Genomic DNA, 27460 nt, shown 5'->3' on the forward strand with positions numbered 1-27460 from the left:
GGACTAAATGGGGGTTCTGATGGAGGATAAACTGGAGATGAGCCAGCAGTGTGCTCTTGCAGCCCAGAAAGCCAATGGTATCCTGGGCTGCATCAGCAGGGGGCTGGCGGTGGGCACAGAGGGGACCGTCCCTCTCTGCTCTGCCCTCATGAGGCCCCATCTGGAGCACTGTGTCCAGACCTGGGGCCTCCAGCACAAGAAAGATGAGGAGCTATTGGAGGACATCCAGAGGAGGGCCATGAAGGTGCTCAGACGATGCTCCTCTTCTATTAATAAAGAGAGCTGGGACGCTCAGCTGGAGAAGAAAAGGCTCCAGAAGAGCCTCACCGTGGCCTTCAGTACCTCAGGGAGCCTACGGGACAGCTGGAGAGGGACTCTTTGTAAGGAAGTGTGGTGACAGAACAAAGGATACTGGCTTTAAACTTACAGAAGGAAGATTTAGGTTAGACGTTAGGTGAAAATTCTTTACACAGAGGGTGGTGAGGCCCTGGCACTGCCGCCCAGATTTATGGGTGCCCCATCAGTGGAGGTGTCCAAGGCCATGGGTGGGTCCTGGGCAGCCTGAGCTGAGGGGCAGCCAGTCCACAGCAGGGGTGGGAACTAGGTATCTTTAAGGTCCTTTCCAAACCAAGTCATTCTGTAATTCTACGATTCTGTGATTAACCCAGATTTTAGTGCTGCTCTCTGCCACAGCAGAGAGACTGAGGGCAAAAAGGAAAGGACATGAAGGTAGGTATGTTTGACAGGGAGGCTCGTCTTCCACCTTAGCATCTCCAGTCAAGTAGCACCTGAATTGATTCAGGTCATCCCTGTATTTTGCAAATGCTTATGAGTAGCATGACCCACACAGCAAGCAGCCTCAGAAGGAAGAGGACATCAGCTAACCCAGCACACTGCAGCACTGCTAGCACCAGGCACTGATGTGACACAGTGAGGGCACTCAGAAACTTGAGAAGTGGGGTGAAAAGCTCTGAGATCCACAGTGCTCAGCCCCAGGGCAGCTGGGGATGCCTCGGAGATGGCAGCAGCTGGAGCCACCTGAGTCCATCCTGCACACAAAGAGCCCTTTCAACTTCCCTTCCCCTGCCTGCTTCCTGATCACTGAATACATTAATATTTAAGTGGGATTTAGTAGAAACACTTGTTCTGCTGAGCTGGGCAACGTGGATGTACACTCTTTATCTATGATTTCCAGTAGCCTGAGAACTTCCGTGTGCCTAATATGCATTTAGTCTACAGCATGGACCTCTCACCACCCTTCTTGCATCCTTTCACTTACACGAGGGCTAATTCCTCTCAAACTTCCCTGAAGACAGCTATAAAGGCCATAGCACTGCTTGCTACAAGGGGGGTAGGTAGGTATCTGAATTCTGAGTGCAGGCTGCCTGCATGAGGAATAAAGAGATTTGTTGTACGGTTCCAGGACTGATTTGGATTTCACATTCCTCTGGCAAACAAGATGTAGCCAGTTTTGCTGCACCCAGCCTGTGGAGCTTGCTGAGAAATGATTTCTTGGTAGGAAAAACTGTGGATCCAGGGAAAAGAGATGTGAGATGAAAGGCAGTGCCACAGAGGCTGCATTCCTGCAGTTTGGAGATATTGGGTAGAAAGACACACGCCTGGGAACAAATATTTATCTTCCTGCCTTTTCAGTGTGCTTATTCCAGGCAATGGTGCACTGGTCTGTGACTGGCAGCAAATGAACATCATCTGTGGGGTTTGTTTTGCAGAGCAACAGTTATCCACAGGAGTGATTTAGCACAGGGAGATAGAGGTGCTGGCACAGTTGACAAGCCAGGGACAGATTTGGGAAGGAAGCTGCAAAAGGCCATCTCCTTGTATTAGAATTATTTTCCTGGGAAGGATTTGATGAGACGTGAACTACATTATTTGCTAATGTTGCAGCATAAGCCTTGTCCAAAACCCAGGAGTCAGAAGGGATCTTTCCATTAACTTCCCTGATTGTAAGTAGGATTGTGACAGATGTACTCCCATTTCCTTTCTGCTCAAATATTTTAAATCAATCAGAAAGAGCAGTTACATTTGTCCTTTTATGGAGAAGGGGATCATTCCCTCTTAAGTATGCCCATATAAATAGCCACAGGGGAGTCCTTCCAGCTACCTGAAACAAGTAGGACGGTCTGAGGGTAATAAAGCTTCCAAGCAGAGGAAGGGAGGCAAGATGCACAAAGTCCCTGAGCTGCACACACACGGCTGGTTTGCCAGAAGGAACAGGGATTTGCACGACGATAAAAGCTGTTTGCAGCCAACAATAAAAGCTGCCTCCAGATCCTCAATGTGAGCCAAACCTTCCTGCTGTCATTCAATCCAGAAATGCTTTCCTGCTGAAAGCCTTCAGAAAACAGCCCTGGCGTATCACAGAAGGTGGGAATACCCACAGATGTGAGCCTCAGGAAGGAGAAGCCAACTGCTTCGTGTACATTCCAGCTGAAAGGAATGGGGGGCAGCCCTGCAGATGCTACTCATTCATTGCTTTGCTGAGCAGATCTTGAGACAGGGCAGTAAGGGAGAACAGGCAAAACTTCTAAGGATTCAGATGACTAAACCACAGAACAGCTAGGTTTTCAGTGTGGCGAGCAATATCTTCTGCTGGAGCTGCTTCCACTTCCCCTAATAAAAGATTCTGAAACTTATTTTTATACCTCTGTATGCTGAGCTGGAAGACTTCCATGGCCATGATGGCCTTGAACTGCTGGGACGGGAACTGGGACGGACACTATGGAACTGGGATGTTAACTGGGAGAGGAACTATAGAACCTGGGTTGGATGACGTTGAACTGGGATGGATAGCACGGAACTGGGGTGGGAACTGGGAATTACACCATGGAACTGCTCTTCATGGAGGTGGTGGCCAGTGGTCATCTGTGAGATCATCACCTCTGGTGTAACGCCAGGGATAAAGGATAAAGGGGCGAAGCTTTGCTTCAGAACATTTCTGCATCATTTTAAGGCAGCAAAGCCAGCTGGGCAGTAAAAAAAAAAAAAAGAAAAGAAAAAAGGAAGCTGAGAGCGATGAAAGCAGAGCATAGATTGAGTCACAATATTTGGGCTGGGGTCCAATAAGAGGGGAAGAAGAGCTTAGTGATTAAGATATGTTCTTAATTGGAGGATTGTTTCCAGCTCCTCACCTTTGTTTATATAGCATGATCAGATCAGCAATCACAAAATGGGAGAAAGTCAACAAGTATAAAGTCCTTATAAAGATTTCATTCCTCACAGTGTCAAAATCAAGCACTTGCATTACTTTCTGGAGGCCAATTTAATTGTTGTCAATACAAGTTGCAAATTGGCTTTAACATTTTAAATTGATGTTTTCTCTAAACTGCTCTGATTAATGGAAGAAAACATTGTGTTTCTGCCTTTCATCTGAAGATCTAATGCATTTTACAAACAATAATTGATCCAGCTCTACGCGTGGGGGCAGACAGGGACAAGCCAACCTGCTGCAGGAATGATTTTACCCTTTGCCAGTGCCCAGCAGCACTGCGGGACAGCACAGGGCACAGCAGCAGGCTTTCCTGCTTCCCTTTTTTTCCCTATGGAAAATCTTGAGAAGCTGAAAACTAGAACACATAACTGCAAGCCACCGGTGGGGTCAAAAGTGAATTCAGGAAAATTCTGGATGTGACAGCATGGAGTCAGCATGCAGGGAGGGAGGACATGGACACCTCTGCCCAGCAGCAGAGGAGCCATAGAGCTGCCTGTGAACCTGGGGCTCGGTGGGACGAATAGGCAAGCATGCAGGTTCAAACCAAGAGGCTGGGGCTGTTTAGCCTGGAGAAAAGAAAGCTGAGAGGGGATCATATCAGTGCTTATCAATATCTAGTGGGCAGGGATCAGAAGGATGGGGCCAGGCTCTTTTCAGCAGCGCCCAGCGACAGGACGAGGGGCAATGGGCACAAACTGGAACCCAGGGGGCTCCATCTGCCCACGAGGAAAAGTTTCTGTACTATGAGGGTGACAGAACACCAGAACAGAGGTAGTGGAGTCCTTCTCTGGGGATATTCAAACCCATCCGGACACTTTCCTGTATGACCTGCAGTAAGGAACCTGCTTTGGGGGATCTCCAGAGGCCCCTTGCCACCCCTACAGTGCTGTTACTCTTTGACTATGTGATCAGCCAGCCAGATGCTCTTCCCACATTAACGCTAGAAAAGTCTGATTCAGTCAGTTTCCTCCTTCCCCATGCGTTCTGCTGTCTTGTTTTCAGCAAGCTGAGTTTCCCTGTGAGGCTTTGTTTCAAAGTAAATCTATGTGCTTAATCCTCCCTCCTGCTCACAACTTGTATTAGTCTCTCTTAAAAAAGGATGCTGTTCCCATAGTAACCTCGCATTTCTGGATATCGCTGTGGATGATAAGCACTGCCGTGCCTGGCCTTGTGGCTCTGGGACTGCACTCTGCCCAACGAATGCTAAATTCCACCAAAACACTTTTACCAGGGGCCTAATATTTATCCTGCAGCTCTAGATGTTGCTGCTGTCAGGGCTATGTGGCTCACATGAGTATCAAGACTACCCAGATCCTATATTTATTTGTGTGTGTACACACACACGCACTCCACCTACCCACGTTTCTCTCCGCAGTGAAGACTTCTTTAAAAATTTCTTAAAACATTGTCACTCGTTAGCTGCTTTGATGCATGAAAGCCTGACATCAGTCAGCACAAATATTTGGAAGTGAGACACGAGATGCTGCAAACGTTGTCGCTTTTCGTTCTCCAATACACTCACCTCAACGTACATTTGCAGTGGGGATATTCTGCTGTCTCATGGGGCTTGTTAGTGGGGCAGAGTTTTCCCAAAGGTTCCTTTTCACCAATTACCCTAAAACTTTACAGCTTGGTGGAATGCTCGGGAGAGCAGAATAAATCAATGGCTGGAGGCAGGGTAGGTGCAGACCCAGCCTGGTGGGGGGAGGATGGAGGCAGCTGCACGGTGCAGGGATTGTTGCTGTTGGTGGGCAATGTGTGCTAAGTCCCTATGCTGTCCACAGCTGAACAGCCCCATGACAGCATTTCTCAACCTCTGGCTGCAGCTGGAGGAAGAGAAGATGTCCAGAAAATGAGATAAGCAAAGAAAGAATGCCCAGTTTAACAGATCCGCTTGAAATCAGGTGGATCTCCCATGTATGAAGCTCATGAGCTTTGTGGCTCACTTGCTTGACTTTCTGACCCACTCCTCTCAGACTCCAAATACTTAGGGACAAGGTGCTTGCTTTCCAGCACCAGGTATCAGAGCTCTCATTGACCACCAAGATGCAAGGCCAAAGGAGCCAGGTTTGTGCTGAGGAGCTGCATGCAAAAGAAACTTCCCCAGGCACTGAGAGCAGGGTGGTGGGATCCATGCACCCAGCAGCACATGTCCAGCAGCTGGGCCAGTAGTGGGAAGGCAGTGGTCCTGAGGCATAAATGACCCAGGGATAAGATTTTGGGCATTTCTTTTGAAGCCAAGGTACTAACACTGCCTGCCTCTCTGTGATCCCTTTTCCCACCTCTGAAGTGGAGATTGGCACTGCCACAAAGGGCAGGAGGGGCTCAGCTGCCCCAGTGCAACTGACTGAATATCTGAGTTGTGTGACACAGTCTAACACAGCTCCTATACAGGTGAACAGCCCAGATCCTACAGTAAAGGAGATAGCAGCCCGTGTCCTAGCTCAGCTGCCCTGCCCCACTTCTGGCAGCACCCCCTCACCCCCACTCTCTGCTGATCCCCCCTTTGGCAATGACATCCCAAATTCCAGGATGCTGAGTAACTCAGAATGCTTTGAGACAGAAAAAGCTGACATTTCCTGGCTGTTCAGAAAGAGCATTAACCCATTTGGGATTTTCCTGGGTGGGAAAGCTGTGGGAAGGGCTGGGGATAACCGCAACAGAGGTGTGCCTGGAGGAGGAGCAGATGGGGCCTCGAGTTGCCCTATCTTCTGCAGATCCTAGAGGTTCTGGAGCTGTTTGCTTCTCTGTAGGAGTACAGTGAAAAGAAAAACCCTGTTCCTGGAACTCTCTGAGTATTTTCCAAGCAGTTTCCCTAATTCTTCTCCCCCCCCTGCACCTTAACTAGCTTCTTACAATGAAGCCCAGGGGCTGTAAAATGCTTCTGCGGGGACTGGGGGATCATTTTACACCTGCTTTGTATTCCCCTGAACAGCTGTAAATGACAACACAAACTGTGAAGCAGCAGGGAATTTGAACGCCTTCGACATACATTTCGACACTGATCTTTGGTAAATTAATTCAAATACTTGCTGGGGATTTGGGGGAGAAGCTGGAGGATTCGCTGAATGAATAAAGGAAGCAATCCGAAGCAGAGAGCAGCTGGAACCCTGGGGGAGAGGAGGGATGGGGAAGGAGGAGGGGTGGATGGAATAAGACCTGGATAATGTGGAGGAGACCTGAGCCTCCACTCACACTGCCCTTATGGGGGTGTGCATGCTGGCCGCACAGCTTCTGTCCTGTGCTGTGGTTGGGATGGTGCTGCTCTGCCTGTATTTGGTTAGAGATGCTAGCTACAATTTCCATAAAGATTAAAGGTCTCTCCAGCACTTGTTCACATGCAGAACAAGCTCAGAGGATGCCTCTGGGTGGAAGGCACCGCTGAAAACAGCACTTTGAATATGTACATCTCTGGAACATCCTGACTCAAATGGCTTATTAAAAGCCTTCCCAGATATATCAGGCTAATCAGAGCGCTAGGCTGCGTTGTTTGCTGCATTCAAAGCTGTAATGCTGTCTGTAGGCTGCATTTCACACCTGCAGGCACCCCCAGACCTATGGCAGGTGAATTTTCTGCACTGGCAAATGATCTCAGCCTAGCCTCGAGGTCAGCTCTTCACCTGCGTGTCTGGGGCTGGTTTCAGACCTAACTCAGCATATTCTGTTGGTGAGATCATGTGGTATTCAGAGAATTAATAGAACAAAAGAATATAAAATTAGGCCAGACTCCCTTCTCCAAGCTCAAAAAAAAAAAATAAAGTTTTGCCATTGCCTTTTCTGCCTCCTGATCCTGCAGGTAGTGAGAAGCAGCATCAGTCCTGGCACAGATTTTACCCACTGCCCTGAGCTTGAGTAGATGACATCTCTGTCACTGAAAGCACTGCATGGTGGCAGCAAGGACATCCTTGTCCTGAACATATTTGGAGGGATTCTTCCCCCCCCAGAGCTTTCCATGTCAGCCTAATGGTCCTGAGTATCCCCCTTCTCAAGAGCATTGTATGAAGAAGTGCTGGGACAGAAGAACCAGAATGAGAGCAAGAAAAGAAAGGGCCCATGTCTGCCTGCACGGCAGTCAGTCCTAAGCTGGCTGCTCACTCACCAAAGCAGTCAGAAACCTCCAATCTGACATCTCCTGCAGTTCCTTTGCTCAACTGCATTTTGGGATGAAAGCCAACCAATTCCTTGCATCCAACTTTCAGAAGGCTTTCCAGTACCCACTGGCACTGGAAATAGTGGTCTAAGCTGAAATGCTACGGCAACCACAAATGCTACGGGCCATCAGCATCACTGTCACAGGCACTGCCCACACCTTTTCTGACACATCAGAGGACTGTGAACAATGCAGAAGCAAAGCCACCAGTTTCAGCCATCTGCTGAACAAAGGAATGGCACCAACCTTCACAGCAGATGTCAAGAGAGGTAACGAGGCCAAGGAGAGAGCAGTGGGGAAACGTGAGCAGAACTTTCTTCCAACAGCCCTAAAGGTGCAACTGCAATGGCGACACTAAAAATGCCAATTGATAGCTGTAGATAGATCTTCTGCAATCTCAGCCTCATCATACTTTACCTGCTACTCACAATAGCAAACAGGGAACTAACAGGAGGTCTGAGTGGGCTGGAGGAACGTTCCTGTCTACAGACAGCACTGTAGCTCATACTAATTAGGCGGTGCACAGCTGGAAAAGTGTGCTCTGACCCAAGCAATCTGTAAGGCACAGCTTTCAGCTTCCCTTATCTGCAAAGCACTCCCACCACCGAAACAGCAGCACTGTGTAAAAGCCAGGAAGAGAAATGTCAGCAGCAGCGAGGGTGGAGGGAAGAAGAGATGAACCATTCCCTGCTATCCCAAAAGGACTTCAGCTGGATTCTCAGAGGCAAGAATCTCTGGGGGGAAGCCCTACAGGCACATGGAACCAGCAAGAAGAAATGCATTTTTCTTCTGACTAACACCTGGGGAAAGTGGCAGCTGTAAGGCAGCAGGCTGAAGCCTCCACAGCCAGCATTCTTACCAGAAGAAAATGGTCCCCAGAGTAATAGTTCCCATGTTTAGGACAAAGAGCCCTACTTATTCTCTTTCCCTTTCAAAAAGCATCACTTAGACCCGAGTCCTTCTGTCTCAAATTTCGGCAAAGCACTGCAGAACACACCTAACATCAGCCCTCCTTCCCCTCTGCAGAGCTCTGACTGCTCTAAAACCACCTGAGTGAGGACTCATCTCCATAACTGCCTTGGTCTTAAGCCCCCCTTTGGGCACCTGCGATAGATGGAGGCAGTGGGAGGTGGGCATTGCTCCAAAACTGCCCCAGGAATGAACAGGCAGTGCCAGCATATCGTGCACCATGGCCATGCCCTCACAGCTCTGCTCACACTGCTTTGCTTGGACTCTGCTGCTTTGGGCACGGGCCACCTCAATTTGTCATTGTCACCCACCATCATTCTGTTCAGTGACACCAAACGAGGCTGATGGCAAAATGAAGCCATGGTTTATTTAGAAGACTTAAGGATGCTCTTCCAGTTCTAGGTTTGGAAACATGAGTTCCAAGCAAAACAAATATAAAGCTCAGTCTCAGCCTATTGTAAGAGCTATGGCCCTTTCTGGTTGCTTAACCTCCCTTACTCTGGAGACCTGAGACAAAATACAGCCAGCAGAGCTGATGCTTCAGACCCCACCACAGCTGTGGTCTTCTTAAGTCAATTTATAGCACCAGGGAGCACTGCTTTACTTGGGTCCTACTACTACGTGCTATTGTCTCACTCTCCACTCTCAGCTTTTTCTCATTCTCTCTTTAAAAAAAAAAATAAATCTTATTTTCAAAAAGCAAGGATGGATAGTGAGCCTTCTTTTACTGCCATGCTGCAGCTTAAAAGCTCTCTTCTAGTTCAACATGATATAACCCAATCTTGTACTCCAACTTTTCCTTCTCCCCCAGCCTTAAAGATTTCAGAATTCACTCATACAATTTTCTGATTCACGCAATAATCTGAGTAATCAAGCACAGTTGTGATAGAGCATTGCCCTATTCTGCAAATGAAACAGTATAAAAAAGCATTAACTGTATAGCTGTTTTATGAGCTCATGATCTTTTGTAAGTGATTAGCTCTCTGTCTCTTCTGATATATGAGAACATGTTAATAGCGGACAAAACTGAGCCAGGAACAAGTTCTTTTTGAGCAAACTACAAGAGCAAGATTTCCCTTCCCAGCTTGGCCAGGGCTCAAAGGGACAGCGAGTCCAAGTAGCTGCCCCAGGCAGATGAGATTGATGGCCCCTCCAGCTGCCAGTGGCTGTGGCAGGCTGGGCTGGAAGCAAAGTCCCTCTCCTCCCTACCTGGATTTGTGAATATTTGTGCCAGCATCCCACTGATGTACCCATTCTCTGGTCCTTGCATCCTTGGGTGCCTTTTAAGCCCTAAGAGCATCCATTGAAGCCATCGACAAACACCAGAGAAGAGTACTGCAATAAGCCATTCCTCTTTCAAACCTTCCCATTTCCCTTTTTTCAGCCTTGGCAGTGCATAAATGTGACATAATTCAGGCTTCCAGTATCTAGCTGGAAGCAAGGAATTTCATCTGCATCTCCACCTTCCCTGACCAATGCCTGCTCCACCACTGAAGCCAATGGGAGGAGACAAGGTGTTTGCCTCCTTGCAAGCACCGTGTCAGAGCTGCTCTCCAGAAGAGCCTGTACCTGTTCCCTGGCCATAAACCCTCACTTCTTGTGTTTCTCTCCTGGGGCAGAAGCACACAGCCTCTCACGAGCCAGCAGATTTGCAAAAGCACCTTCCTCTTGCAGACAGTTCAGCTCAAGTACCATTCTCCAGTCCAACATCTCATTTCACATGTATAATTCCCTGGCATAAAAAAATTGTAGAGTTCACTGGCCTCTAAGCAAAAACTGGAAAGAAAAGAAATCCTTCTGTCTTCTCAGGGAAATTATTTTGTTCCCAGTAGCAAAGGAGCCTTCCAGAGAAGACAGTCACCTGGTTCTGTCTCTGTAGGGTGATGCACAGTGCAGCCCAAGCCTTCCAACAGTCACTGTAACGAGGCCATGGGAGCAGTCGGTGCCCCCAGCCACGGCTCTTCCTGCACAGAGGGGAGCACACCAAGTCCTGCAGGTCGCAGAGCAGCCCTGCCCCCCCAGAAGGGATCATCAGCAAAAGCCCTCTGATCTCTGGATGACACAGGCCAGGAGATGCCATCCAGAAACTTCTGTGGGAAGCCGAATAGCTTGTGACTGAATGAGGGCATATCTTTGAGGCACACATCCAGTTGCAGCTGAGAGATGGGAAGTGATGGGAAGCCTACCACATCCCACTTAACGAAGACGGTCAGCAACCACCGAGGCATTGTTCTGACAATTATCAATACATAAAGCATTAAACAAATCAGAGCCGTTTCTTTACCTAAGAGGCAAGCATCCTGCTCCACCGGGGAAATCAAGGCAATGAACAGAGTGGTTTCCCCGAGTTTACCCAGCAGCAGAACCCAGAAAAACATCTGTGTGTCTTAACCCCCAGGCCAGTGCTCCTGGAGGACCTCAAGCCACTGTCCTTCAGCCACTGGGACACCACCAGGGTCACCTCCCACACTGTGCTGTTGGCACACGCCTGAGGTTCACCCAAATGGAAGAGATGGGCCCCATTATGTGGATGTCTTCCTTTTCAGCTGCTGCATGTGGAGAGGCCAATTATGCTTTACAGCATGTGTGTTTGGCTGGAAATACACAGTGTTCTGAGCTTATTACAAGCATTTTGGTACGAGCTGAATTCATACCTCGCTGATTCAGAATTTTTAAGACGCCCAGAGAGAATAGCTACGCTGCTCAGCAAAAACCTTAAAGAATCAACACCAAGAACCCTTGCACTGCTCCGCTCTATCTGATCACCTTGGAAAACCATTTATAATCCTAATTTTAGATTTCAAACTCTGCTGTAGCCAAGTGTGATGTCCTGCCGACTTCTAACAAAGCATTGGCACAAGCAGCTCGGAAGGGAAAGCAGAACACAGCACTTACCTGCATTGCTTTTGGAGGTGCGCACAGGGGTGTAATGGTTTTTGGAAGATGTCCGCACTGGAGTGTTTTCTTTGGGGGAGGTATCTATGGCCGAGATAGTTTCTCTTTCACAGTGTGCTATTGGGATTGGTCCCTGCTGCCTTAAGATGTCAGCCAGAGCCCTGAGGAGAGAGAAAGAGAGAGGGAAAAAAAACATATTTTCACAAAACGGACGGAATGGCATTCAGCATTTCCACTCGCAGAGCCGCTGTATGAAACCCGCAGTGCTTGGATTCCTACCACAAGCAGAAGAAAAAGCAACAAAACAACAACAGAATCTGTCTTCAAAGCTCAGATTCTTTGTGTGTGTGAATGTCTGCTGCACAAAGTTACAGGGGGAATGGTTTTAAACTGAGACAGGGGAGGCTTAGGTTGGATATTAGGAGGAAGTTTTTCACCCAGAGGTGGTGAGGCCCTGGAACAGGTTGCCCAAGGAGGCTGTGGATGCCCCATCCCTGCAGGCATTCAAGGCCAGGCTGGATGTGGCTCTGGGCAGCCTGGGCTGCTGGTTGGTGACCCTGCACATAGCACGGGGTTGGAACCAGGTGATCTTTGTGGTCCTTTTCAACCCAGGCCATTCTGTGATTCTATGATTTGTTTGGCTATTGTTGGTCTAAGACTGAATCACACTATAAGTCCAGTCCCCACGCTCCATACATGCAGTCCCCACACTCCATAAATCCATAAATCCATAAATAGCTTTTCCTGCTATTACCTCAGTACATAGCAGTGATGGGAGTGGGTTTCTCAGAGCAGAAAAAGCAGTCCATAAGAAAAGAACTAAAAACATTTTCATGGGTTAATGTCTCCCATTGTTAACTATTTGTCCATTAGGGATTCCTTTAACGGTTCTAAGGTCTCACTGCTATTCCCCAAGAAAAGAAATGTCACAGAATTCAGCAGCATCCAACATGTTCCCCTTGGATGAGTGGAGACTCAAAGATTTTTTTCTCCGTGAATATCACAGACACAGTGGAACAATTGTAGTGTGAGATGCACTGATTTTCTCAGTGTAACCACAAGCCATCTCTTGAGCCACAGGAAAAGAGAAAAGGGGTGGCTTGTGTGGATTGTAAGGGACAGGGGCATTTTAAAATGATGGAGTTTGAAAGGTTCCTTTCTCCTGGCAGAGGGAATCTGCCTAATGTCACCTCAGATACCAAGAAAAGAGATATTCCTTCACTGCACATTGATGAGAATGATTGTGGTGTTGCTCGTACCTTCTAGCGTTCCTTAAACACTGTATTTCTGGTCTTTTATGTAAGAAATAGTGTATGACCCGAGACTGTTCCATTTTCCAAATCATTTCCCTTACAGGCTGCCATCCTTGTACAGAATGAATCGCAACACTAATGTGCACCAAAGGAACTCCTGGAAGACCTCAGAGGCTTCAGGGGAGGAGTGCATTAGCTCACAACCACCCCCTCAATAATAAGAATACTTTCGATCCTTATCTGATTATTCCCTGCTTATAGAGAGAGCAGACACAGAGGCTGCAACCAACTGCATGATGTGTGTATGTGCATACATACTTCTACTTAGGGATTAAGGAGGAGCATCAGAGCACAGAGCTCAGCACCCAGTGTGCCCCTTTGGAGACAACGCTTTCCCTAAACATGGCAGGCTGGCAGAACTGAGCCCTCAGTACACACCTCCAAGAAATAGTAAGCATCAGGTGCCCATCTGATGGTATCAGCAGGATAGAAAAGCGAAGTATAATTTTTCAATCCCATGGATGCTATTAGGACCATTATTTACTGGCTCATAGCAGCTTGGGCTCATTCTGAGCCCTTTGAAAGACTCTTAGTGTCAAGAGTGCAATCACTCAAAGGGCAGAGAAAGATGAGAGCACGGATAACACTAAGATCCCACTTAGTTTCATATAACACAGCCTGGGCAAAAGGGTCAGGTCACTCAGATGGAGCTATGCAAGGTGAGAAATGCAGAGATAGGGCAGAAAACTCAGAACTGTGGGAATGAAGTAGGAGATAGCAGTGGGATGGAGATGGCAGAGTACAGACCAGTTCTCCCTGGAGCTGAGCTTGTTCATAATTCAATGAGGACAAGCTAAGAGAGGATCCACATCCCACTAATGGGTGCAGCAGAGCAAAGAGAACCAGACTGCTCTTGGAGGTGCACAGCAGAAGGACGAGGGGAACAGAACAAGTTGCAGGAAGGGCTGAGGGACCTCCAGAGACCCCTTCTGACCTACATTCCATTCTGTGATGAGCTCACACCACACACTGCTGGTCACCACATCTCTCAGCTCTCTTTTCTCCTAGTGTTACACCTTCCTGAGAGGGGGTTGATATAGTCCCGAGAGCAGAGCTTCCCTGCCTCCTGTAAGCACAGCTTGCTTCCCTTCGTTGAGAATAACTGAAGTAATCAATAGGAATACATTCTGGTCAGACTGGAGCCAACCATCCTCTTGGTCACTGTCTACCTGAGAGCTGTACCCAGAGCATGCTGCCCTCCACGAGGACCAAAGCACATGTCTGGGTAGTACCTCAGCTTGTGAACAGCCCCTGACAGAGCCATGCTGGGTTACAGGCAAGGTCTGAACCCACTGTTCCTCACCAGCACCAGTAATGGTGCTATACCCCACGCACACTGGTCAGGACACAGCTGGGTGTCCTCACTGCTCACTTCATCCTCTTCTTTAATGTCTGTGGAGAAAAAATGTCCTGCTCAGAAGCAGCAGAACAGGTGGAGGTAGAAGTTAAACTTGAATCAGGCTGGTCAGTTCCTTGGCAACTCAGTCACACCGCTGTGTGCGATCCAGTTTATTTCCATTCAGCACAGAGGGCTGATCCTCACACCAGTGAAAGGTCCATCACACCTCACTGAGGGAAGCTGTGGTCAGGTAAGCCTTCCAGATGCAGCTACTCTAATCACCCACTGAAAAAGCTTTAAGCAGGGTTAACACTCTATTGAAATATTTGGGTCTTGCATGTGCAGCCATTCAGGTGCAATTAGTCTCACTGATGTCACAGCATCCTACACACCTGCACCCAGCCGAGGCACTCCAGACGTCGCTCTGTGATGACACAGCTCTTATCTCAGGAAAACAAACCTCACTCACCAGGACGTGCTACCTGTGGCAGCAGAGGGAGCAGCCAGAGCTGCGTAACTGCACCATCATCTCCCCAGATAAGCATTTCTGACAGCACTTCCATTCACGTCATTTAAGTGAGAGCACCAACCCTTCTTTCCACATAAAGCCAGCACACGGGTACCGACATCGGGGTGGATTGGCAGTGGGAGCAGAGCTATGATGATGACAGGGTGTCCCAGGTAGTGGGTACGGCAGCAGGGAAGGTGTCACCTAACTCCAAGGCGTAGCCTAAGCGAGCTCCTTGGAAAGGATCACAAAGGGATGAAAACGGGGTGAAGAAGTAGTTGTGACCATTTTAGAAGAGGAAAAGAAAAAGGCTTGTTGTAAATACAATGGGATAAATGAGACAGAAGCAGGAGAGTGGCAAGGCTGGGTGTTAGATGGGACCATGGTGCCAAAAGATGCAACCAACAAAATTTGGTAAAGACATGACTCAAGGGTGATGTAAGGTGGGAGAGAGGCAACAGCAAGGGGCGACGGAAAACCAGGACAGAACAAGGAGAAAGTGAGCAGAGGATGATAGAATGGGAAAACACAGAGGAACAAACCACAGTGAAGGCATGATCTGCTAGGCTTCAATCTCGGTTTCAGCATGGGGGAGGGGCTGGAGGAGCCTCTTTGTTCAGTAAGGCAGTAAATAACCAGTAAAGGTTCTGCAGGATAAGGGATGTGAGCCTTCCTCTCTGCTCAGTGCTGATCAGACAGAGCTCCCTGTGGGCTGCGTGCAGTGCTGGACTCCCTGAGAGTGAAGGGTCACAGGAGTGATTTGGGGCTTAAAGCACTGTGTATGGAGGAGAGGCTGAGCAAGCTGGGGCTCAGCCTGGAGAAAAGCTCTACGGCATCTCCTCAGTGTGCAGCAATGCCTGAAGGGAGCACAGCGGTGACCAGTGAGAGGACAAGAGGTAATGGGCACAAATTTAAACACAGGACATTCTATTCATGCACAGGAAAACAATGTTTTGCACTTAGGGTGACGCAACACTGAGACAGGTTTCCTACTTGTTGGTCTCCATCCACAGTGATATTCAAAACCCAATGGGCCACCACTGCAGGCAGCCTGCATGGGTATGGACTTGACTACAGATCCCCAGAACTGCCTCTGTCTTCAGCTTTTCTGAGAAGGCTGTGCAGCCAAACCAAGCCCTCCCATAGGACACAGCCCCATGATACCACAAAGAAATGGGCTCAAAACACAGCAGAGAGAATTCTCATCAGGAAGCTGATCCTTCAGGACCCTAAAGCACTGATCCCATTGTGGTCTCCCAGCTTGAGATGTGGCTGGGACCACCACAAACCACAGCATCAGCCCAGCGTCCTCTCCACCAGCCAAGGATGCTGCACTCAGGTAAGCATACCCCTGCTATCCTTGCGTGCCTGACAGCTTTCCATAGGATATATCTATATTAATACAGAACATCAGCATCCCAGGGCTGGCAAAGACCATATGGGCGAAGGGGAAGGACTGTTTTTAATGGGACGTCTCCAGTCCATGTATAACCCTCTCCTTTCAGGGTAGAGATAAAAAAAATAATAAAAATCAACGGGTCCTGGGTAGACAGGGAGAAGTAAAACACTGAAATAGCGAGGAATGTGTATTTTAAGAAGTGAGTTTGCCACACACACTGGCATTTGCCACTGCAATGAGCTCTGGCAGGCACCAGGCAGAGCTGGCACTCCAAAAGGCAGGATGTCTGCACAAAATCATACAGGGACGAGAACACACAAATGCATTGCAGTAGTACCTTCTGAAAGTCCCAACTCTTGGGGACCTGACTTCCTCGTGTGTGGGGTAACGAGGGGAGTGTTAGAAAACAGAATGGCCTGTTCCAAAGACCCTGTGAGTTTGGGGAAGAATAGAAAAAGAATGACCAAATGGATCTGGCAGAGCACAATAAAAAGAGCAGCGTCTGGCTGAGCTAAAAGCCTGCTAAAAGCATAGCAGTGATGGAGCTTGTGGCACAACTCCAACCGACTTCAGCACGGCCAGGATTTCACTACAAGTCCTTAAAAAAAAAAGAGTGAGGTTAAAGACTCCCCTATGCCCTCTTACTAACTAGACAGAAAAGCAGTTCGGCCGTGAGAGGTGATTTATCCAGCAGTGAGCCAGCTCACCCCAAGGGACAGGAGAGCTCTGCTCTCAGCACAGAACCATGGGGCTGGATGTGATTCTCCCACGGCAGATGCTGCTCTGAAGGTGCAGGGGCTGGGCAGCAGCTGGAGGTGCCCAACACCAAAAGAGGTAACGATCCTGCAGTGAGAAATGGAAACGTCTGCAACTTCAGAGCTGGGTTTCTGGGGAGGAAGTCTGGAAATGGTCACTGCAGTAACCCTAGGGACACACCAGGGTGCCTGAGTATGCACGTGTGTGTGTGTGTATGGGAATGGGTGACTGCACACATGGAGTTAAAAAGGAAAAAGGACTAAACATGAGGACATCCTTCTAAGTGTGAAGCAATTGTGTTCCCGCAGCCAGCAAAACTGAGGAAATTTTCTTTCTTGAAAATAAATGCTACAAGGAAAGGTCAGATGCCATCAAAGAAAAAATTACCTGTGAAGCTCCTGGAATTTAGTGCAGCTTTAAGAACAGATTTCACTAGAAAACTATGGGCATTCTGAGGGATTCTTAGCCAACACTGCTACAGGATGAGGCTGGAAATGTTCCTGAACCACCTTTCCTAGTGAAGATAAATAAAACAAGCACACAGGTGGCATAACTATCCTATAGGTATGGAACTCACATTTCGGCTGAAACAGACATGGCATTATAGGACTTATACCAAAACAAGAAAACAAATTGCACTATGAGCTCATCACATTAAGGTGTGATGGAATCAACCTCAGGAAAACCAAGATCTCATCTTTGGGACAGGTTCTTATCAAGGACAGTAGAGGACAGTGTTCTTTTAGGAAGAAATGTTTTACTTAGAGGGTGCAGAGGTGCTGGAATTGGCTGCCCGGAGAGGTTGTGGGTGCCCCATTTCTGGTGGCATTCAAGGCCAGGTTGGATGGGCAGTTTGGTCCAGTGGGTGGCAACCCTGCCCATGGCAAGGGGTTTGTAACTACAAGATCTCTAAGGTCTCCTCCAACCCGAGCCATTCTGAGCTTCTATGGTTCTACAAATTGCCAGCAGTGCTTAGGCTGAGACTCAAGCAGTTTACATCTCTAATATACACACTGATTAAGTCTCTAATTCTTGCTGTGACGTGGGAAAGGAATTAGCTAAAATCACTGAACAGTGGGAAACATGAATACCGTTGGAAAGCAGCACATCGCATCCAAAGAGAAGGAGATTTTCAAGCAAAGATTTCCTCCTTAAAAAGTAAAAGCTAAAGCTTCTCAAGTGATGCTTGCCAGCAAAATTCCAAGCAGAACCACGGCGTGGTTGGCTCGGAAGGGACCTTAAAGCCTTCCACCCCCTGTGCTGCGTGCTGGCTGCCAGCTCAGGCTGCCCACGGCCCATCCATGGCCTCGGGCACCTCCAGGGATGGGGCACCCGAAGGACAACAAGGGGACAGGACAGCGGGGAGGGGCTCAGCCCGCCGGAGCCCCCAGCACCGCACCCAGCGCTCCGGCAGCGCTCCGGCTGCCACCTGCTGTACGCGGGAGCCCTGGCAGTACGGAGAGCACGGGAGTACCGGCAAGGCAACGAGACTTCGTCCTGGCTGGGGAAAGAGGAGGAATTAGGAAAAGCAGGTCCTTCGGAAGCACGAAAAGCCGCAGGGGTTGCGCTCGGAGCTCGGCTGGTGCAGCTTTCCAGTGTGCCGTGTATGGCTCCGTGCTCGTGTGCCTGGGTGCACAAAGCCAGCGAGAGCAGTTGGTGGATATGAATTACTTTGTAAAGCGCATGGGTGAGCTGCACACAGAAGCAGACTCGTGCACAAGGTATCTTTTGCGCCAAAGCCTGTGCTGCAGGTATAATTACAGTGCTTTACACTAACTGATGCAAAACCTACTTTCTCCAAAGAGCCCTATTGTTGCAACAAAGGAGATCGGGCAAGGGCTAAACTACAACAAAATATTTGTTGTGAAAGAGTTCCAGGCTTATCTGCCTGGGTAATGAGACGTTTGAGACTTCTGCACAATACAGAGCACCCAGATCTAAGGAAACACAGATTGCCCATGTGAGTAGGGGCAAAGGCAGGCATAAAAACACCATGATCTTGTTTTCCTGATAAGGTTCAGATCTTCTTATGTGAAACAGAAGTTTTAAAAAGCTTCTGATCTCCAAAGGCACAGAGATCAACTGGTAGTTAAGGATATGAGGCAAAAAGAAAACAGAAGTTCAGAGCTGGGCTGGAATCCCTTGACACCTTTGTGATGGAGGGTTGCTAACAGAGCAAGTTAATTAGAAAGCAGAAAAATATCAAATGTGTGCAAGCGGAGACACAGAAAGGATTTGGTGGAGGGAGAACAGTTTGTGTGTGCAGCCTTTTACTGGGAGAAGTTCAAAAAGAAAGGAGAAGACTGAGGAGCAGCCAGAATCTGTGCTGTTACCAAAGGCAGAGGTTGTACAAAACAGATTGAGTGGGAAGCACAGCAAAACCCCCAAAAAACAAAATGGGATCAGAGCTTCGTGCTGAGCCCAGGATGTGGGACTGAAGCAAATCTGTCCTGGTGTGTGCACACAGACACACACCCTGCTATAGCTGGGCCAGCTGGGAGTGGGAGATTCATCAAGCAAAGCAGGACAGAGCTCAGGGCTGTCCTGGTCTGGGAGTCTGGAGCTGTGTTGGTGGGAAACAGAAGAACCAACTCATGGGCAAATGATCTGAGGCAACACAACACTCAGAAGCCACCAGAGATAGTGACAGGAAGCAGGGCAAGGAGCAGCTGAAAGGCATGCGAGTGTTGGGTGAATGAGACAGAGTGGAGTAAAAATAAGCAGAGCATAAAAACAAAACAGCAGAAAGAGAAAGAAAACGATGGTGGAATCTGGGAAAGAAAATCTTCTGCACAGACCCCATGGCCAGGTGCGTGCTGGAGAGTTATAAAGTTGGACTGGTTGGCCCAAGCAATGCACAGCAGCAGAGAGAAGAGCTGAACGAGCCAGCTGTGGTCATGGCTCACATAACCACATCAGGAGGTGGGTGGTGGTGACCCACACCTTGGTACAGAGAGCTGAAACCAGCTGCCCTCCTGTGAGCCCCCCAGCAGCCATGGGGTGCAGGAGATGTGCTGAGTGCAGCCTGAAGGAAGGGAAAACCTCCTGCGCTTTAAGCCAGCGTGGTGCAGAACAGTGCACCCAGCTGTGGACAAACAGCTCCGCTGCCTCCAGTTCCTGCTGAAATTCAGAGAATGGCAAGGAACGGATCAGTTTCACTGGGGCTCTACTTGGGAAAAGGATGTTCACTTATAAAGACAGCCCCTGTTGTTATTCACAGAGCAGAGGATGCGCGGGCAGGGACTGAAGAGGAGCACAAACACCACCCCTCTTCACAGCACAAAGCCGCCCCGGCAGCGGGGCACCCAGCAGAAGGCACCTGCGTCCCTTCTCCCTTCCAACAGCCAAAACATTCATCGGCACACACGCCGTGCTTGGACAGAGCCTTTTAGCAGAGCACAGAGCTCATCTGCTGGGAAAAATCCCGGCGCCGCTTCTCACAGCTCGCTGAGAACAGCTGGGCTCCCACCGCTGCCCCGGGGCCGCCCATGCCACCACCTCTCTATGGTGATGAGCAAAGGCTCCGGCTGCCCATGCAGCAAGCGAGAGGCAGAATTTCCAACCCGAGCTGCAAACTATAAACAGCTTTCTAATTTGTGCATCCCTAACTGAGCAATGAGTGCGACGGTTCCCGCTGCTGAGAGCTAAATAGGGGTCACGGAGTGATACTACGAGCAGTGAATTATTTATGGACTGTGGCATGGGGATTTAGGGTCGTGAGCACCGGCAGAAAATATTCTGGGTCACCCCTCCTCGCTGCTGAAGAACATAACCAGCTTTGAAAACAAATAGCTGATATTCCTCCTTCGCTGCCAAAGATTCTCTAACTCCTTTTTGTGCTGAGAATAAAGCAAACACTCAGCTCACGTAAGAAATGCTTGAGCAAACTGATGAAAACAAACCGTCCTCACAAAAGCAATCAGATGAAAGCACAGGCGAAACGCTGCTAGGTGTGACTCTCAGAAATCAGCCCATCTCTACCTGGAGCCCAGCATGCATCAGTTCTGCCTGCGTAACTCCAGACCAAGATCCAAGCAAGAGGCATCCACGTACGGCAGGGCTGAAAGATCTTCTAATCATTACAAAATCAGCTGGGTATAAAATATTACAAGTGCTTTTTGTAGAATATGAATATTTGAGCTCCTGTTTTTCAAAGCACTTCCACTTACTGCTCTCGTAAACGAACCCAAGCACCAGCTACTGGCACTGCTCAGCCCAGCATCACAGCAGTGCTTCTGCTTGAAAGGTGTGTGGTGATGCTTGAAAATAAGCCCCAATTTTCAGCTCTGAAATGCACATGCATATCGCAGAGCACAGTCAGCCTTTCATTTCACATAAGAGTGACAGCTCTCCTGTGAATTTGTAAACCCTCCTTTCTATGAAAAGGCAGAAAACGAGCCCGCCCTCATCAAAACGTTCCTTCTAACCAAGTTAATAAGGATTTTCTGTAAGAGCTGGATGAGAAGGTAGCAGAGAAACAGCATCTACAGTGCTGCTAACAGACCATATATGAGGGAATACGACTTAAAGCAGGATCTTGCTCACACTGACATGTAGGGAGATGGCTCAGTGCTCCCTGGGTGTAGGATACCACTCACAATGGGTTGTTTCGAGGACAGCAGTGTTTGAACTGGTGTTCTTTATCCGCAGCTTTTGGTGAGATGCACACGGAGATTTAGCACACGTGCCATTACTACAGTGAATTTTTCTGATGTTACACTTAACTCCAGTTGACACAGCTTCAAATAGATATAAATATCTGACTACATTCTGCTCCCTCCCTGTTACTCAGCAGCAGTTCTCTGAGGCAAACAAAGACAAACCACTTCACTCCACATATTTACATTCTGCTTAGAGCGCAGATAGCACAATTCCTCAGACAGATGCAGATCCTGTCTGCTGGAGATGCACTTCATAATATTTAAACCATCGTGCAATGTTGATCAAGTTCAGGTAACAGAGCTCTGAAAGGTATAATCTTTTACCAGCTACCATATTATAGAAGTCAATCAATTCCTTAAAATGCACTGAAAGTCAAGCTTTCCAAGCACTCAATCTGCCATTCATACTTCTACACACAGGTGAATCATTTCTCCATAACTTATCTAAATAAAGAAAAGCAAGCATCAAAGAAATGAAAACATCAGGAATAATTCAGACAAGTCTGGCAACACTGTCTCTGATTTCAAAGGGCGTAGGATCCAACCCTGTAACACTCTGGAGCTACAGCAAAAGTAACACATGGACAGCCAAGTCAGCTTTCCAAATTCAGCTGCCTTGAAGCCAAATGAGCTGGGCAGTTGGGAACTAGACCGTAGTTTGGGAAATATTACAAAGAGCCTATTTTCTGACTAAGCTGCTTCCAGGACTCTCCACTGTACAGACACAAGTGACCTAAGAGATATCACAATATTGCTAACACCTCAAAGTTATTTTCTTGCAGAGATGGGCTTTGCAATGGAATGTGTGGGACAGACCCTCAGCAACCGTAAAGCAGCATTACTTCTTGGCCTCATTGAAGAAATGGCAGTTTACATCAGCCAGCACTTCTGCGTGTCTAGTCTTATATAGGAAGGAGTCTAAATAAAGCACATCATCCCAAATAAATAAAAACTGCGTCATTCACCTCTTTTCCTGTGTAAAAAGACAAAATTCTTCCCCCCAGACTCGGTCGACCGCATTTGAAGTTCAACCTCAAAAATGCTGTCTAGGGTTTTACTGGTATTGATTAAAATTTCTTCATTAAAATAACTTCTGTGAAGTATCTGGAAGATGTAAGAGCTTCTCCCACTCATGTGCTCACAGCTGTTCTTATAAAGAAGCTGCTCACTAATTTCTATGTTCAAAATGAGAACCTCTTCTATTCCAGCACACAAGAAGTACACATAATTTGAAGGGACTTTTCCACCAAATATAAACATGATCTGAGAGTGTACACGCATTTGTCTAAAAGGAGAAGTATTATGAAAGCCTGAGCTTCTGCTTTTAAACAGGATTCCCTTTGACACATCAGAAGTGCTTTCTCGTTAAAACAGCAATGTGTAAAACCACTGAGACAAGGATTTCAAACTGCCTCCCCAGCATCCAACCAGTAAAGACTACGAGCTTTGGATATCTGGATTTAGAAGGGAAAAGAGAGAGGAAAAAAAAAAAAAGGAAAGGAAAGAAGGAAAGGAAAGGAAAGGAAAGGAAAGGAAAGGAAAGGAAAGGAAAGGAAAGGAAAGGAAAGGAAAGGAAAGGAAAGGAAAGGAAAGGAAAGGAAAGGAAAGGAAAGGAAAGGAAAGGAAAGGAAAGGAAAGGAAAGGAAAGGAAAGGAAAGGAAAGGAAAGGAAAGGAAAGGAAAGGAAAGGAAAGGAAAGGAAAGGAAACCAACACTGCTTTCTCTAATACCCCTGAGGATTATAAGGCAAAGACACCTGCCTGCAGGACACAAAGCACACTTTTTAAACTTCTCCTTGGCTGCTCCAGCGATGGCCCCAGGCCGGCCGGGATTCCTGGGGGCTGCGCCGAGCCCCGGAGCTGTCCGAGACCGTGGTGCTGAAAGCCCGGCCTCACCTGCCCCATGCGCGGGGTGCAGCGGAGGGAAGGGAAAGGTGTTGTCCCGGCAGAGGAGGGCTGAGCTGGGCACCGGGTTGGGGAGTAGAAAGGGGGTGCTCCACGGGGCAGTGTTGTCCCTGGAGAAACAGTGCAAGGGGGGAACCTTTGGATGGGTGGTGGAATTTAAAATCGTTTGATGGGTGCTGCAAGAATGGAATTCTTGGACGCAAAGGTGAAAACCCTTGGGTGAGTGGTGCAAGGGGAGGATCTCTCAAAGCGGTTGTGCGGTGGAAGATCATTTGGACTCTTGGTGCAAAAGAGAAGCTCCTAACCAGTGTAAAGAAGAAAAGCCTGGAAGGGTGCTGCAAAGAGAAAACTCATCCAGACACTGCAAAGCCTTGGATGGGTAGTTCACACGGCAGCCCCCTGAACAGGAGTGCAGCGGGGGAACCCCTGGACAGATGGTGCAAAAAGGGGAACATCTGGCCAGCCAGTTCAAAAGGAAAATGCTTGGACAGGTGGTGCAAAGAGGAAACTCTTTGACGGGCCCTTGGATGGCTGATTAAAAGGAGGACTCGTGGGACGAGTAGTGCGCTGGGGGAACCCTTGGACAGAAACGCAAAGGGAAAGCTCATCAGGCAATCAGAGCAACGGGGGAACTTCAGACAACGGGGTGTCCCTAGACCAAAGGGGGAGGATCGCACCTGTGTATGTTCATCTCCCGCGGCGGGCGCCGCGCCTTGTCGTAGGCCACCTTAGCAAAGACACCGGCGATGAGCACAAAGGCGATGGCCCCGCACGAGATGTAGACGGTGGCGTTGGTGCTGTCCTTGTCTGGGTCGTACTTGTTGGCGTCCCCGTCGGCGCCGTTGCTGCCGTCGGCGGGCAGCGCGCCGCTGGCGGTGGTGGGGTGGGCCCACTCGGGGCTCTTGTAGTTGCGGCACAGGCTCTGGTTGAGCTTCTCGGCGCGCTTGTTGCAGCAGAAGCGGTAGAAGCAGGTGCCGCAGCAGTAGCGGAAGCCCGTAAGGCTGTTGTTGCACTCGAACTCCTTGTCCCACTGCCCGCTCACGTCGTAGTACCCCCAGCACGTCTCGTGCGCCGGTGCCGAGCTCCCGCCGCCGCCTCCGCCTCCGGAGGGCGTCTTGCCGCCCCCCGCGCCCTTCCCTCGCCCGGGCAGCGCCGTGGGGGCGGCCGCCCCCGGGCCCGCCAGCGTCTGGTTGAGGAGCTCCTTGCCCGGCTTAGGGGTCCGCCGCGGAGCCGCCGCCCCCTGGGTCCGGTTGCCCTTGGCGCGGGGGGGCCCGGCCGCCTGCGCGGCCGGCAGCAGGGCCAGGAGCTGCAAGGAGAGCAGGAGCAGCGGCAGCAGCAGGTGCCGCGGCCCCATAGCGGGGCGAGGCGGGGGCCGCGGGGCGGCCGGCGCGGGGTGGGGGGGCGGCGGGCGGCGGCGCGGAGCTCAGCGGCCGCGGTGCCGCCCCATGGGGCGCGGGTCCCGTGCCGCGGGGATCCTCAGCGGCGGCCGCCCGGCGCCGGGCGCTTCATGCCGGCGAGCGGCGGAGCCCGGCGGAGCGCGGGTCGAGGCGGCGGAGTCCCGTGCCGGCCGGCGCTGCTCCGGCGAGGGGCTGCGAGAGACGGGGAGAGGGTCAGAGCGCGCCGCGCCCCGGGCACCCCGGCCCGCCCCCGCCTCCCGCCCCCCGCCCACGGCCTTACCATGCCGGAGCGGGACTGCAGCGCGGCCGCGGAGCAGGCGGGCTGCCCGCGCTCCTCGCGGAGGCGGGGGCGGAGCGGCGCGGAGCCGGGCGCGGAGCAGGGGCGGGCGCCGAGCAGAGCCGCGCCGCGCCGGGCGCTCCGGTAAGGCCCGCCTCCCGTCGCCGAGCCCGCTCCTTACATCACTCGGGGCCGGCGTCACCGCACGCGGGGCGCCGCTCCGCCGCCGGGTCGGCCCGGGCCGTGGTACCCCGGAGCCCCCCGGCCCGCTCGGGGCAGCGAGCCCCGCCCGCCGCCGCCTCTCCGTCCCGCCTGTCCGGCCGGCTCCGAAGGGCTGCGTGGGCTGGAGCCCATAGGGCCCTATAGCGGGGGGCGTGGTCCCCGCCGGTGTGTGCGGGATGTGGAGCGTGGGGCCGCTGTCCCTATAGAGCTGTGCCAGGGTTTGGTCCCTATAGCGATGGCCCGTAGTCATGGGGTGTGATCCTTACGGGGGATGCGGTCCCGTTGGGACAGCTGGCTGTACACACCCTATAGGAGTACGGGGGACAGTGGGGAAGGGGGTACGGTGGCTGTATCTGTACGGTCTGTGCAGTCACTATAAGTGTGCATGCACTGCACGTGAGGTTGTGTGTGAAGTTACAGTGTCCATAAGTGTGTGTGGGGAATATGGTGGTCCCTGTGGATTTTGGGGGCTATGAGGACCTTGTAGGTGTGTATCAGTTTTAAGGACCCTGTGGATGTACACTGGTTATGTTTCCTGACAGTGGGATGTATGGTCCGTGTGCATGGTGTGAGTGCCCTATAAATGCAGGCAGGTTTGGTGTGAAACTGTGCAATCAGGTGTGAGATGCCAAGGTTTGTGAGCTGAGCAGCTGAGGAGCAGAGCTCCATTACCTCCTCCAGAAGTTTCTGTCCCAGGACAGTGGTCCCAACACAACACAGTGCTGGGCAGGTATCCAAAGTCCTGGTGCTTCCCCCATGTCCCACTGCAAACTGAAGGAAAGCCTTTATAAACATTTCCCGAAGACATAAAAGGCATTGCCAGCTGTAAGGACACACAGAGGGCAGAGAGGAATCGCAGCGAGGAGCAGCACGCAGGCAGAGAAAAACAGTGAAGTTAGTCCAAGTTTGGGACAGCCGAGCACAGAGAGAGATGATTTATCATGGACATACAGAGAGGTTTCAGAGAAACCAGGCAAAGAAATTACTGAGTTTAAATGAAGTCCCAGGATGCTCAAAGTGAGCTTTGCCTCTAAGGATAATCTTGAAACCTGGAGCTGAAGCAGCAAGGCAGAAGCAATTTACAATCAAACTGGAGGTTAGGCAGGCTCTCTAAGAAAATTTGGCTTGTTAGTAACCTAAAAATAATACTGCTATGTTGCCAGTCAAGAAACCAAATGGGAAGGGTTACAGGTTAGAAAAGTATCTAAAAGCAATGAATCAGATCCCATAGGAAATACAGCTGGTAGTAACAAATTCTTGTACTTGCTAGCAGCTCTAGAGGAGCATAGGTGGTAAATGGTACTAGGTCTGAAGGATGCTTTCTTCTGAATATTTCTGCATGTGGCAAGTCAGGTGATGTTCACCTTTGGGTGGGAGAATACAGAAGATTGCATGGGAAGAAGCCAATTAGCTAAGAAATTGTAGATATGGAAGAAGGAGACTTCACAGGGAGCTTCAGTGTTATTGCAATACGTGGATGTCATTCTCCTGGTATAGAAACTAAAGAAGAACATGCATATGTGTGTTTACTGAGCTTCCTAGGAAGAGGAGGATGACGTGTATCAAAAAGGAAAGACACAGGTGAATAAAGATATGGTTATGTATCTAGGATTTGAGATTTTACTGGAGCAGTTTTCTGTGTTATTAATACTTGTAAAGGGCAGCTAAGTCATCAGGCAGCCCCAGTTGTTGGTGCCATGTGTAGGAAGCAGAACAGGCCATTCTTTCTATCTCTGTGCCTTCAGCTCTTGTATACCCCAGAATGCTCTGTGCTGCTTTTAGGCGGAGATATATTGAACAAGTTATAAAGCCGTGGAGGCCCAGGTCTTTGTCTTACAGGAATCATCTCTTGAATCTGAAATACCTGGAGAGGTAGAGAAGATGGTAAAGCCATCTGTTGTGGGCTGCAGAAACCCCAGGATGATCAAGGTAAGCTGAACCAGTAACTGCTTTTGCAGCTGATTGCTGAGCCAGGTTGGATGGGCCCTGGAAAGCCTGATCTGGTGGGTGGCAACCCTGCTCACAGCATGGAGGCTGGAACTCGATGGTCTTTAAGATCCCCTCCAACTTAAGCTGTTCTGTGATTCCATGATAACTCCCTGTGGCTGTAGGCAAGCAGTTGTCAGGGACACGGGGAGTGGATGGTGGAACAGGGAGAGGGGGAGCGGTGCAGTGGGAGGGGATACCACCCCAAAATCTCCTCCCCTGGACCTCTCAACAGTGAATCATTGCCTCAGACTACATAAGTTTAAGTGCCCACAGCTCACGGTTGGACACACTTTGTGACACACTGAGGAGAGCCCGTGGGTGATGAGGTTGGCAAGGCAAACTTCAGCTCTGCCATCTACATCTTCTCCAGTGCTGGGGATGACTGGGGAAGCATAGAATGGTTTGGGTTGGAAGGGACCTCAAAGATCATCAAGTTCCCACCCCTCTGCCACC

The 27460-nt window shown here is 49.8% G+C and overlaps 1 protein-coding gene across 2 annotated transcripts in view; it reads right to left on the minus strand.

The window, feature by feature from the left end:
* Window positions 1-25137, minus strand: part of SHISA6 (shisa family member 6) — a 234628-nt gene extending 209491 nt beyond the window's left edge. Inside the window, exons 1-3 of one of the 2 annotated variants that reach the window (XM_085240271.1) lie at window positions 24800-25137; window positions 23800-24711; window positions 11244-11404 (exon numbers count right to left, since the gene is read on the minus strand). In XM_085240271.1, the coding sequence (XP_085096397.1) occupies window positions 11244-11404; window positions 23800-24476 (838 nt within the window). In that variant the 5' untranslated portion in view covers window positions 24477-24711; window positions 24800-25137. The remainder of the gene's footprint in view (window positions 1-11243; window positions 11405-23799; window positions 24712-24799) is intronic. The other variant, XM_085240272.1, reaches the window with a different exon arrangement.
* Window positions 25138-27460: the final 2323 nt, after the last annotated feature.

This window comes from Meleagris gallopavo, chromosome 20, assembly GCF_905368555.1.
Source record: "Meleagris gallopavo chromosome 20, MGAL_WU_HG_1.1, whole genome shotgun sequence".
NCBI lineage: Eukaryota > Metazoa > Chordata > Aves > Galliformes > Phasianidae > Meleagris > Meleagris gallopavo.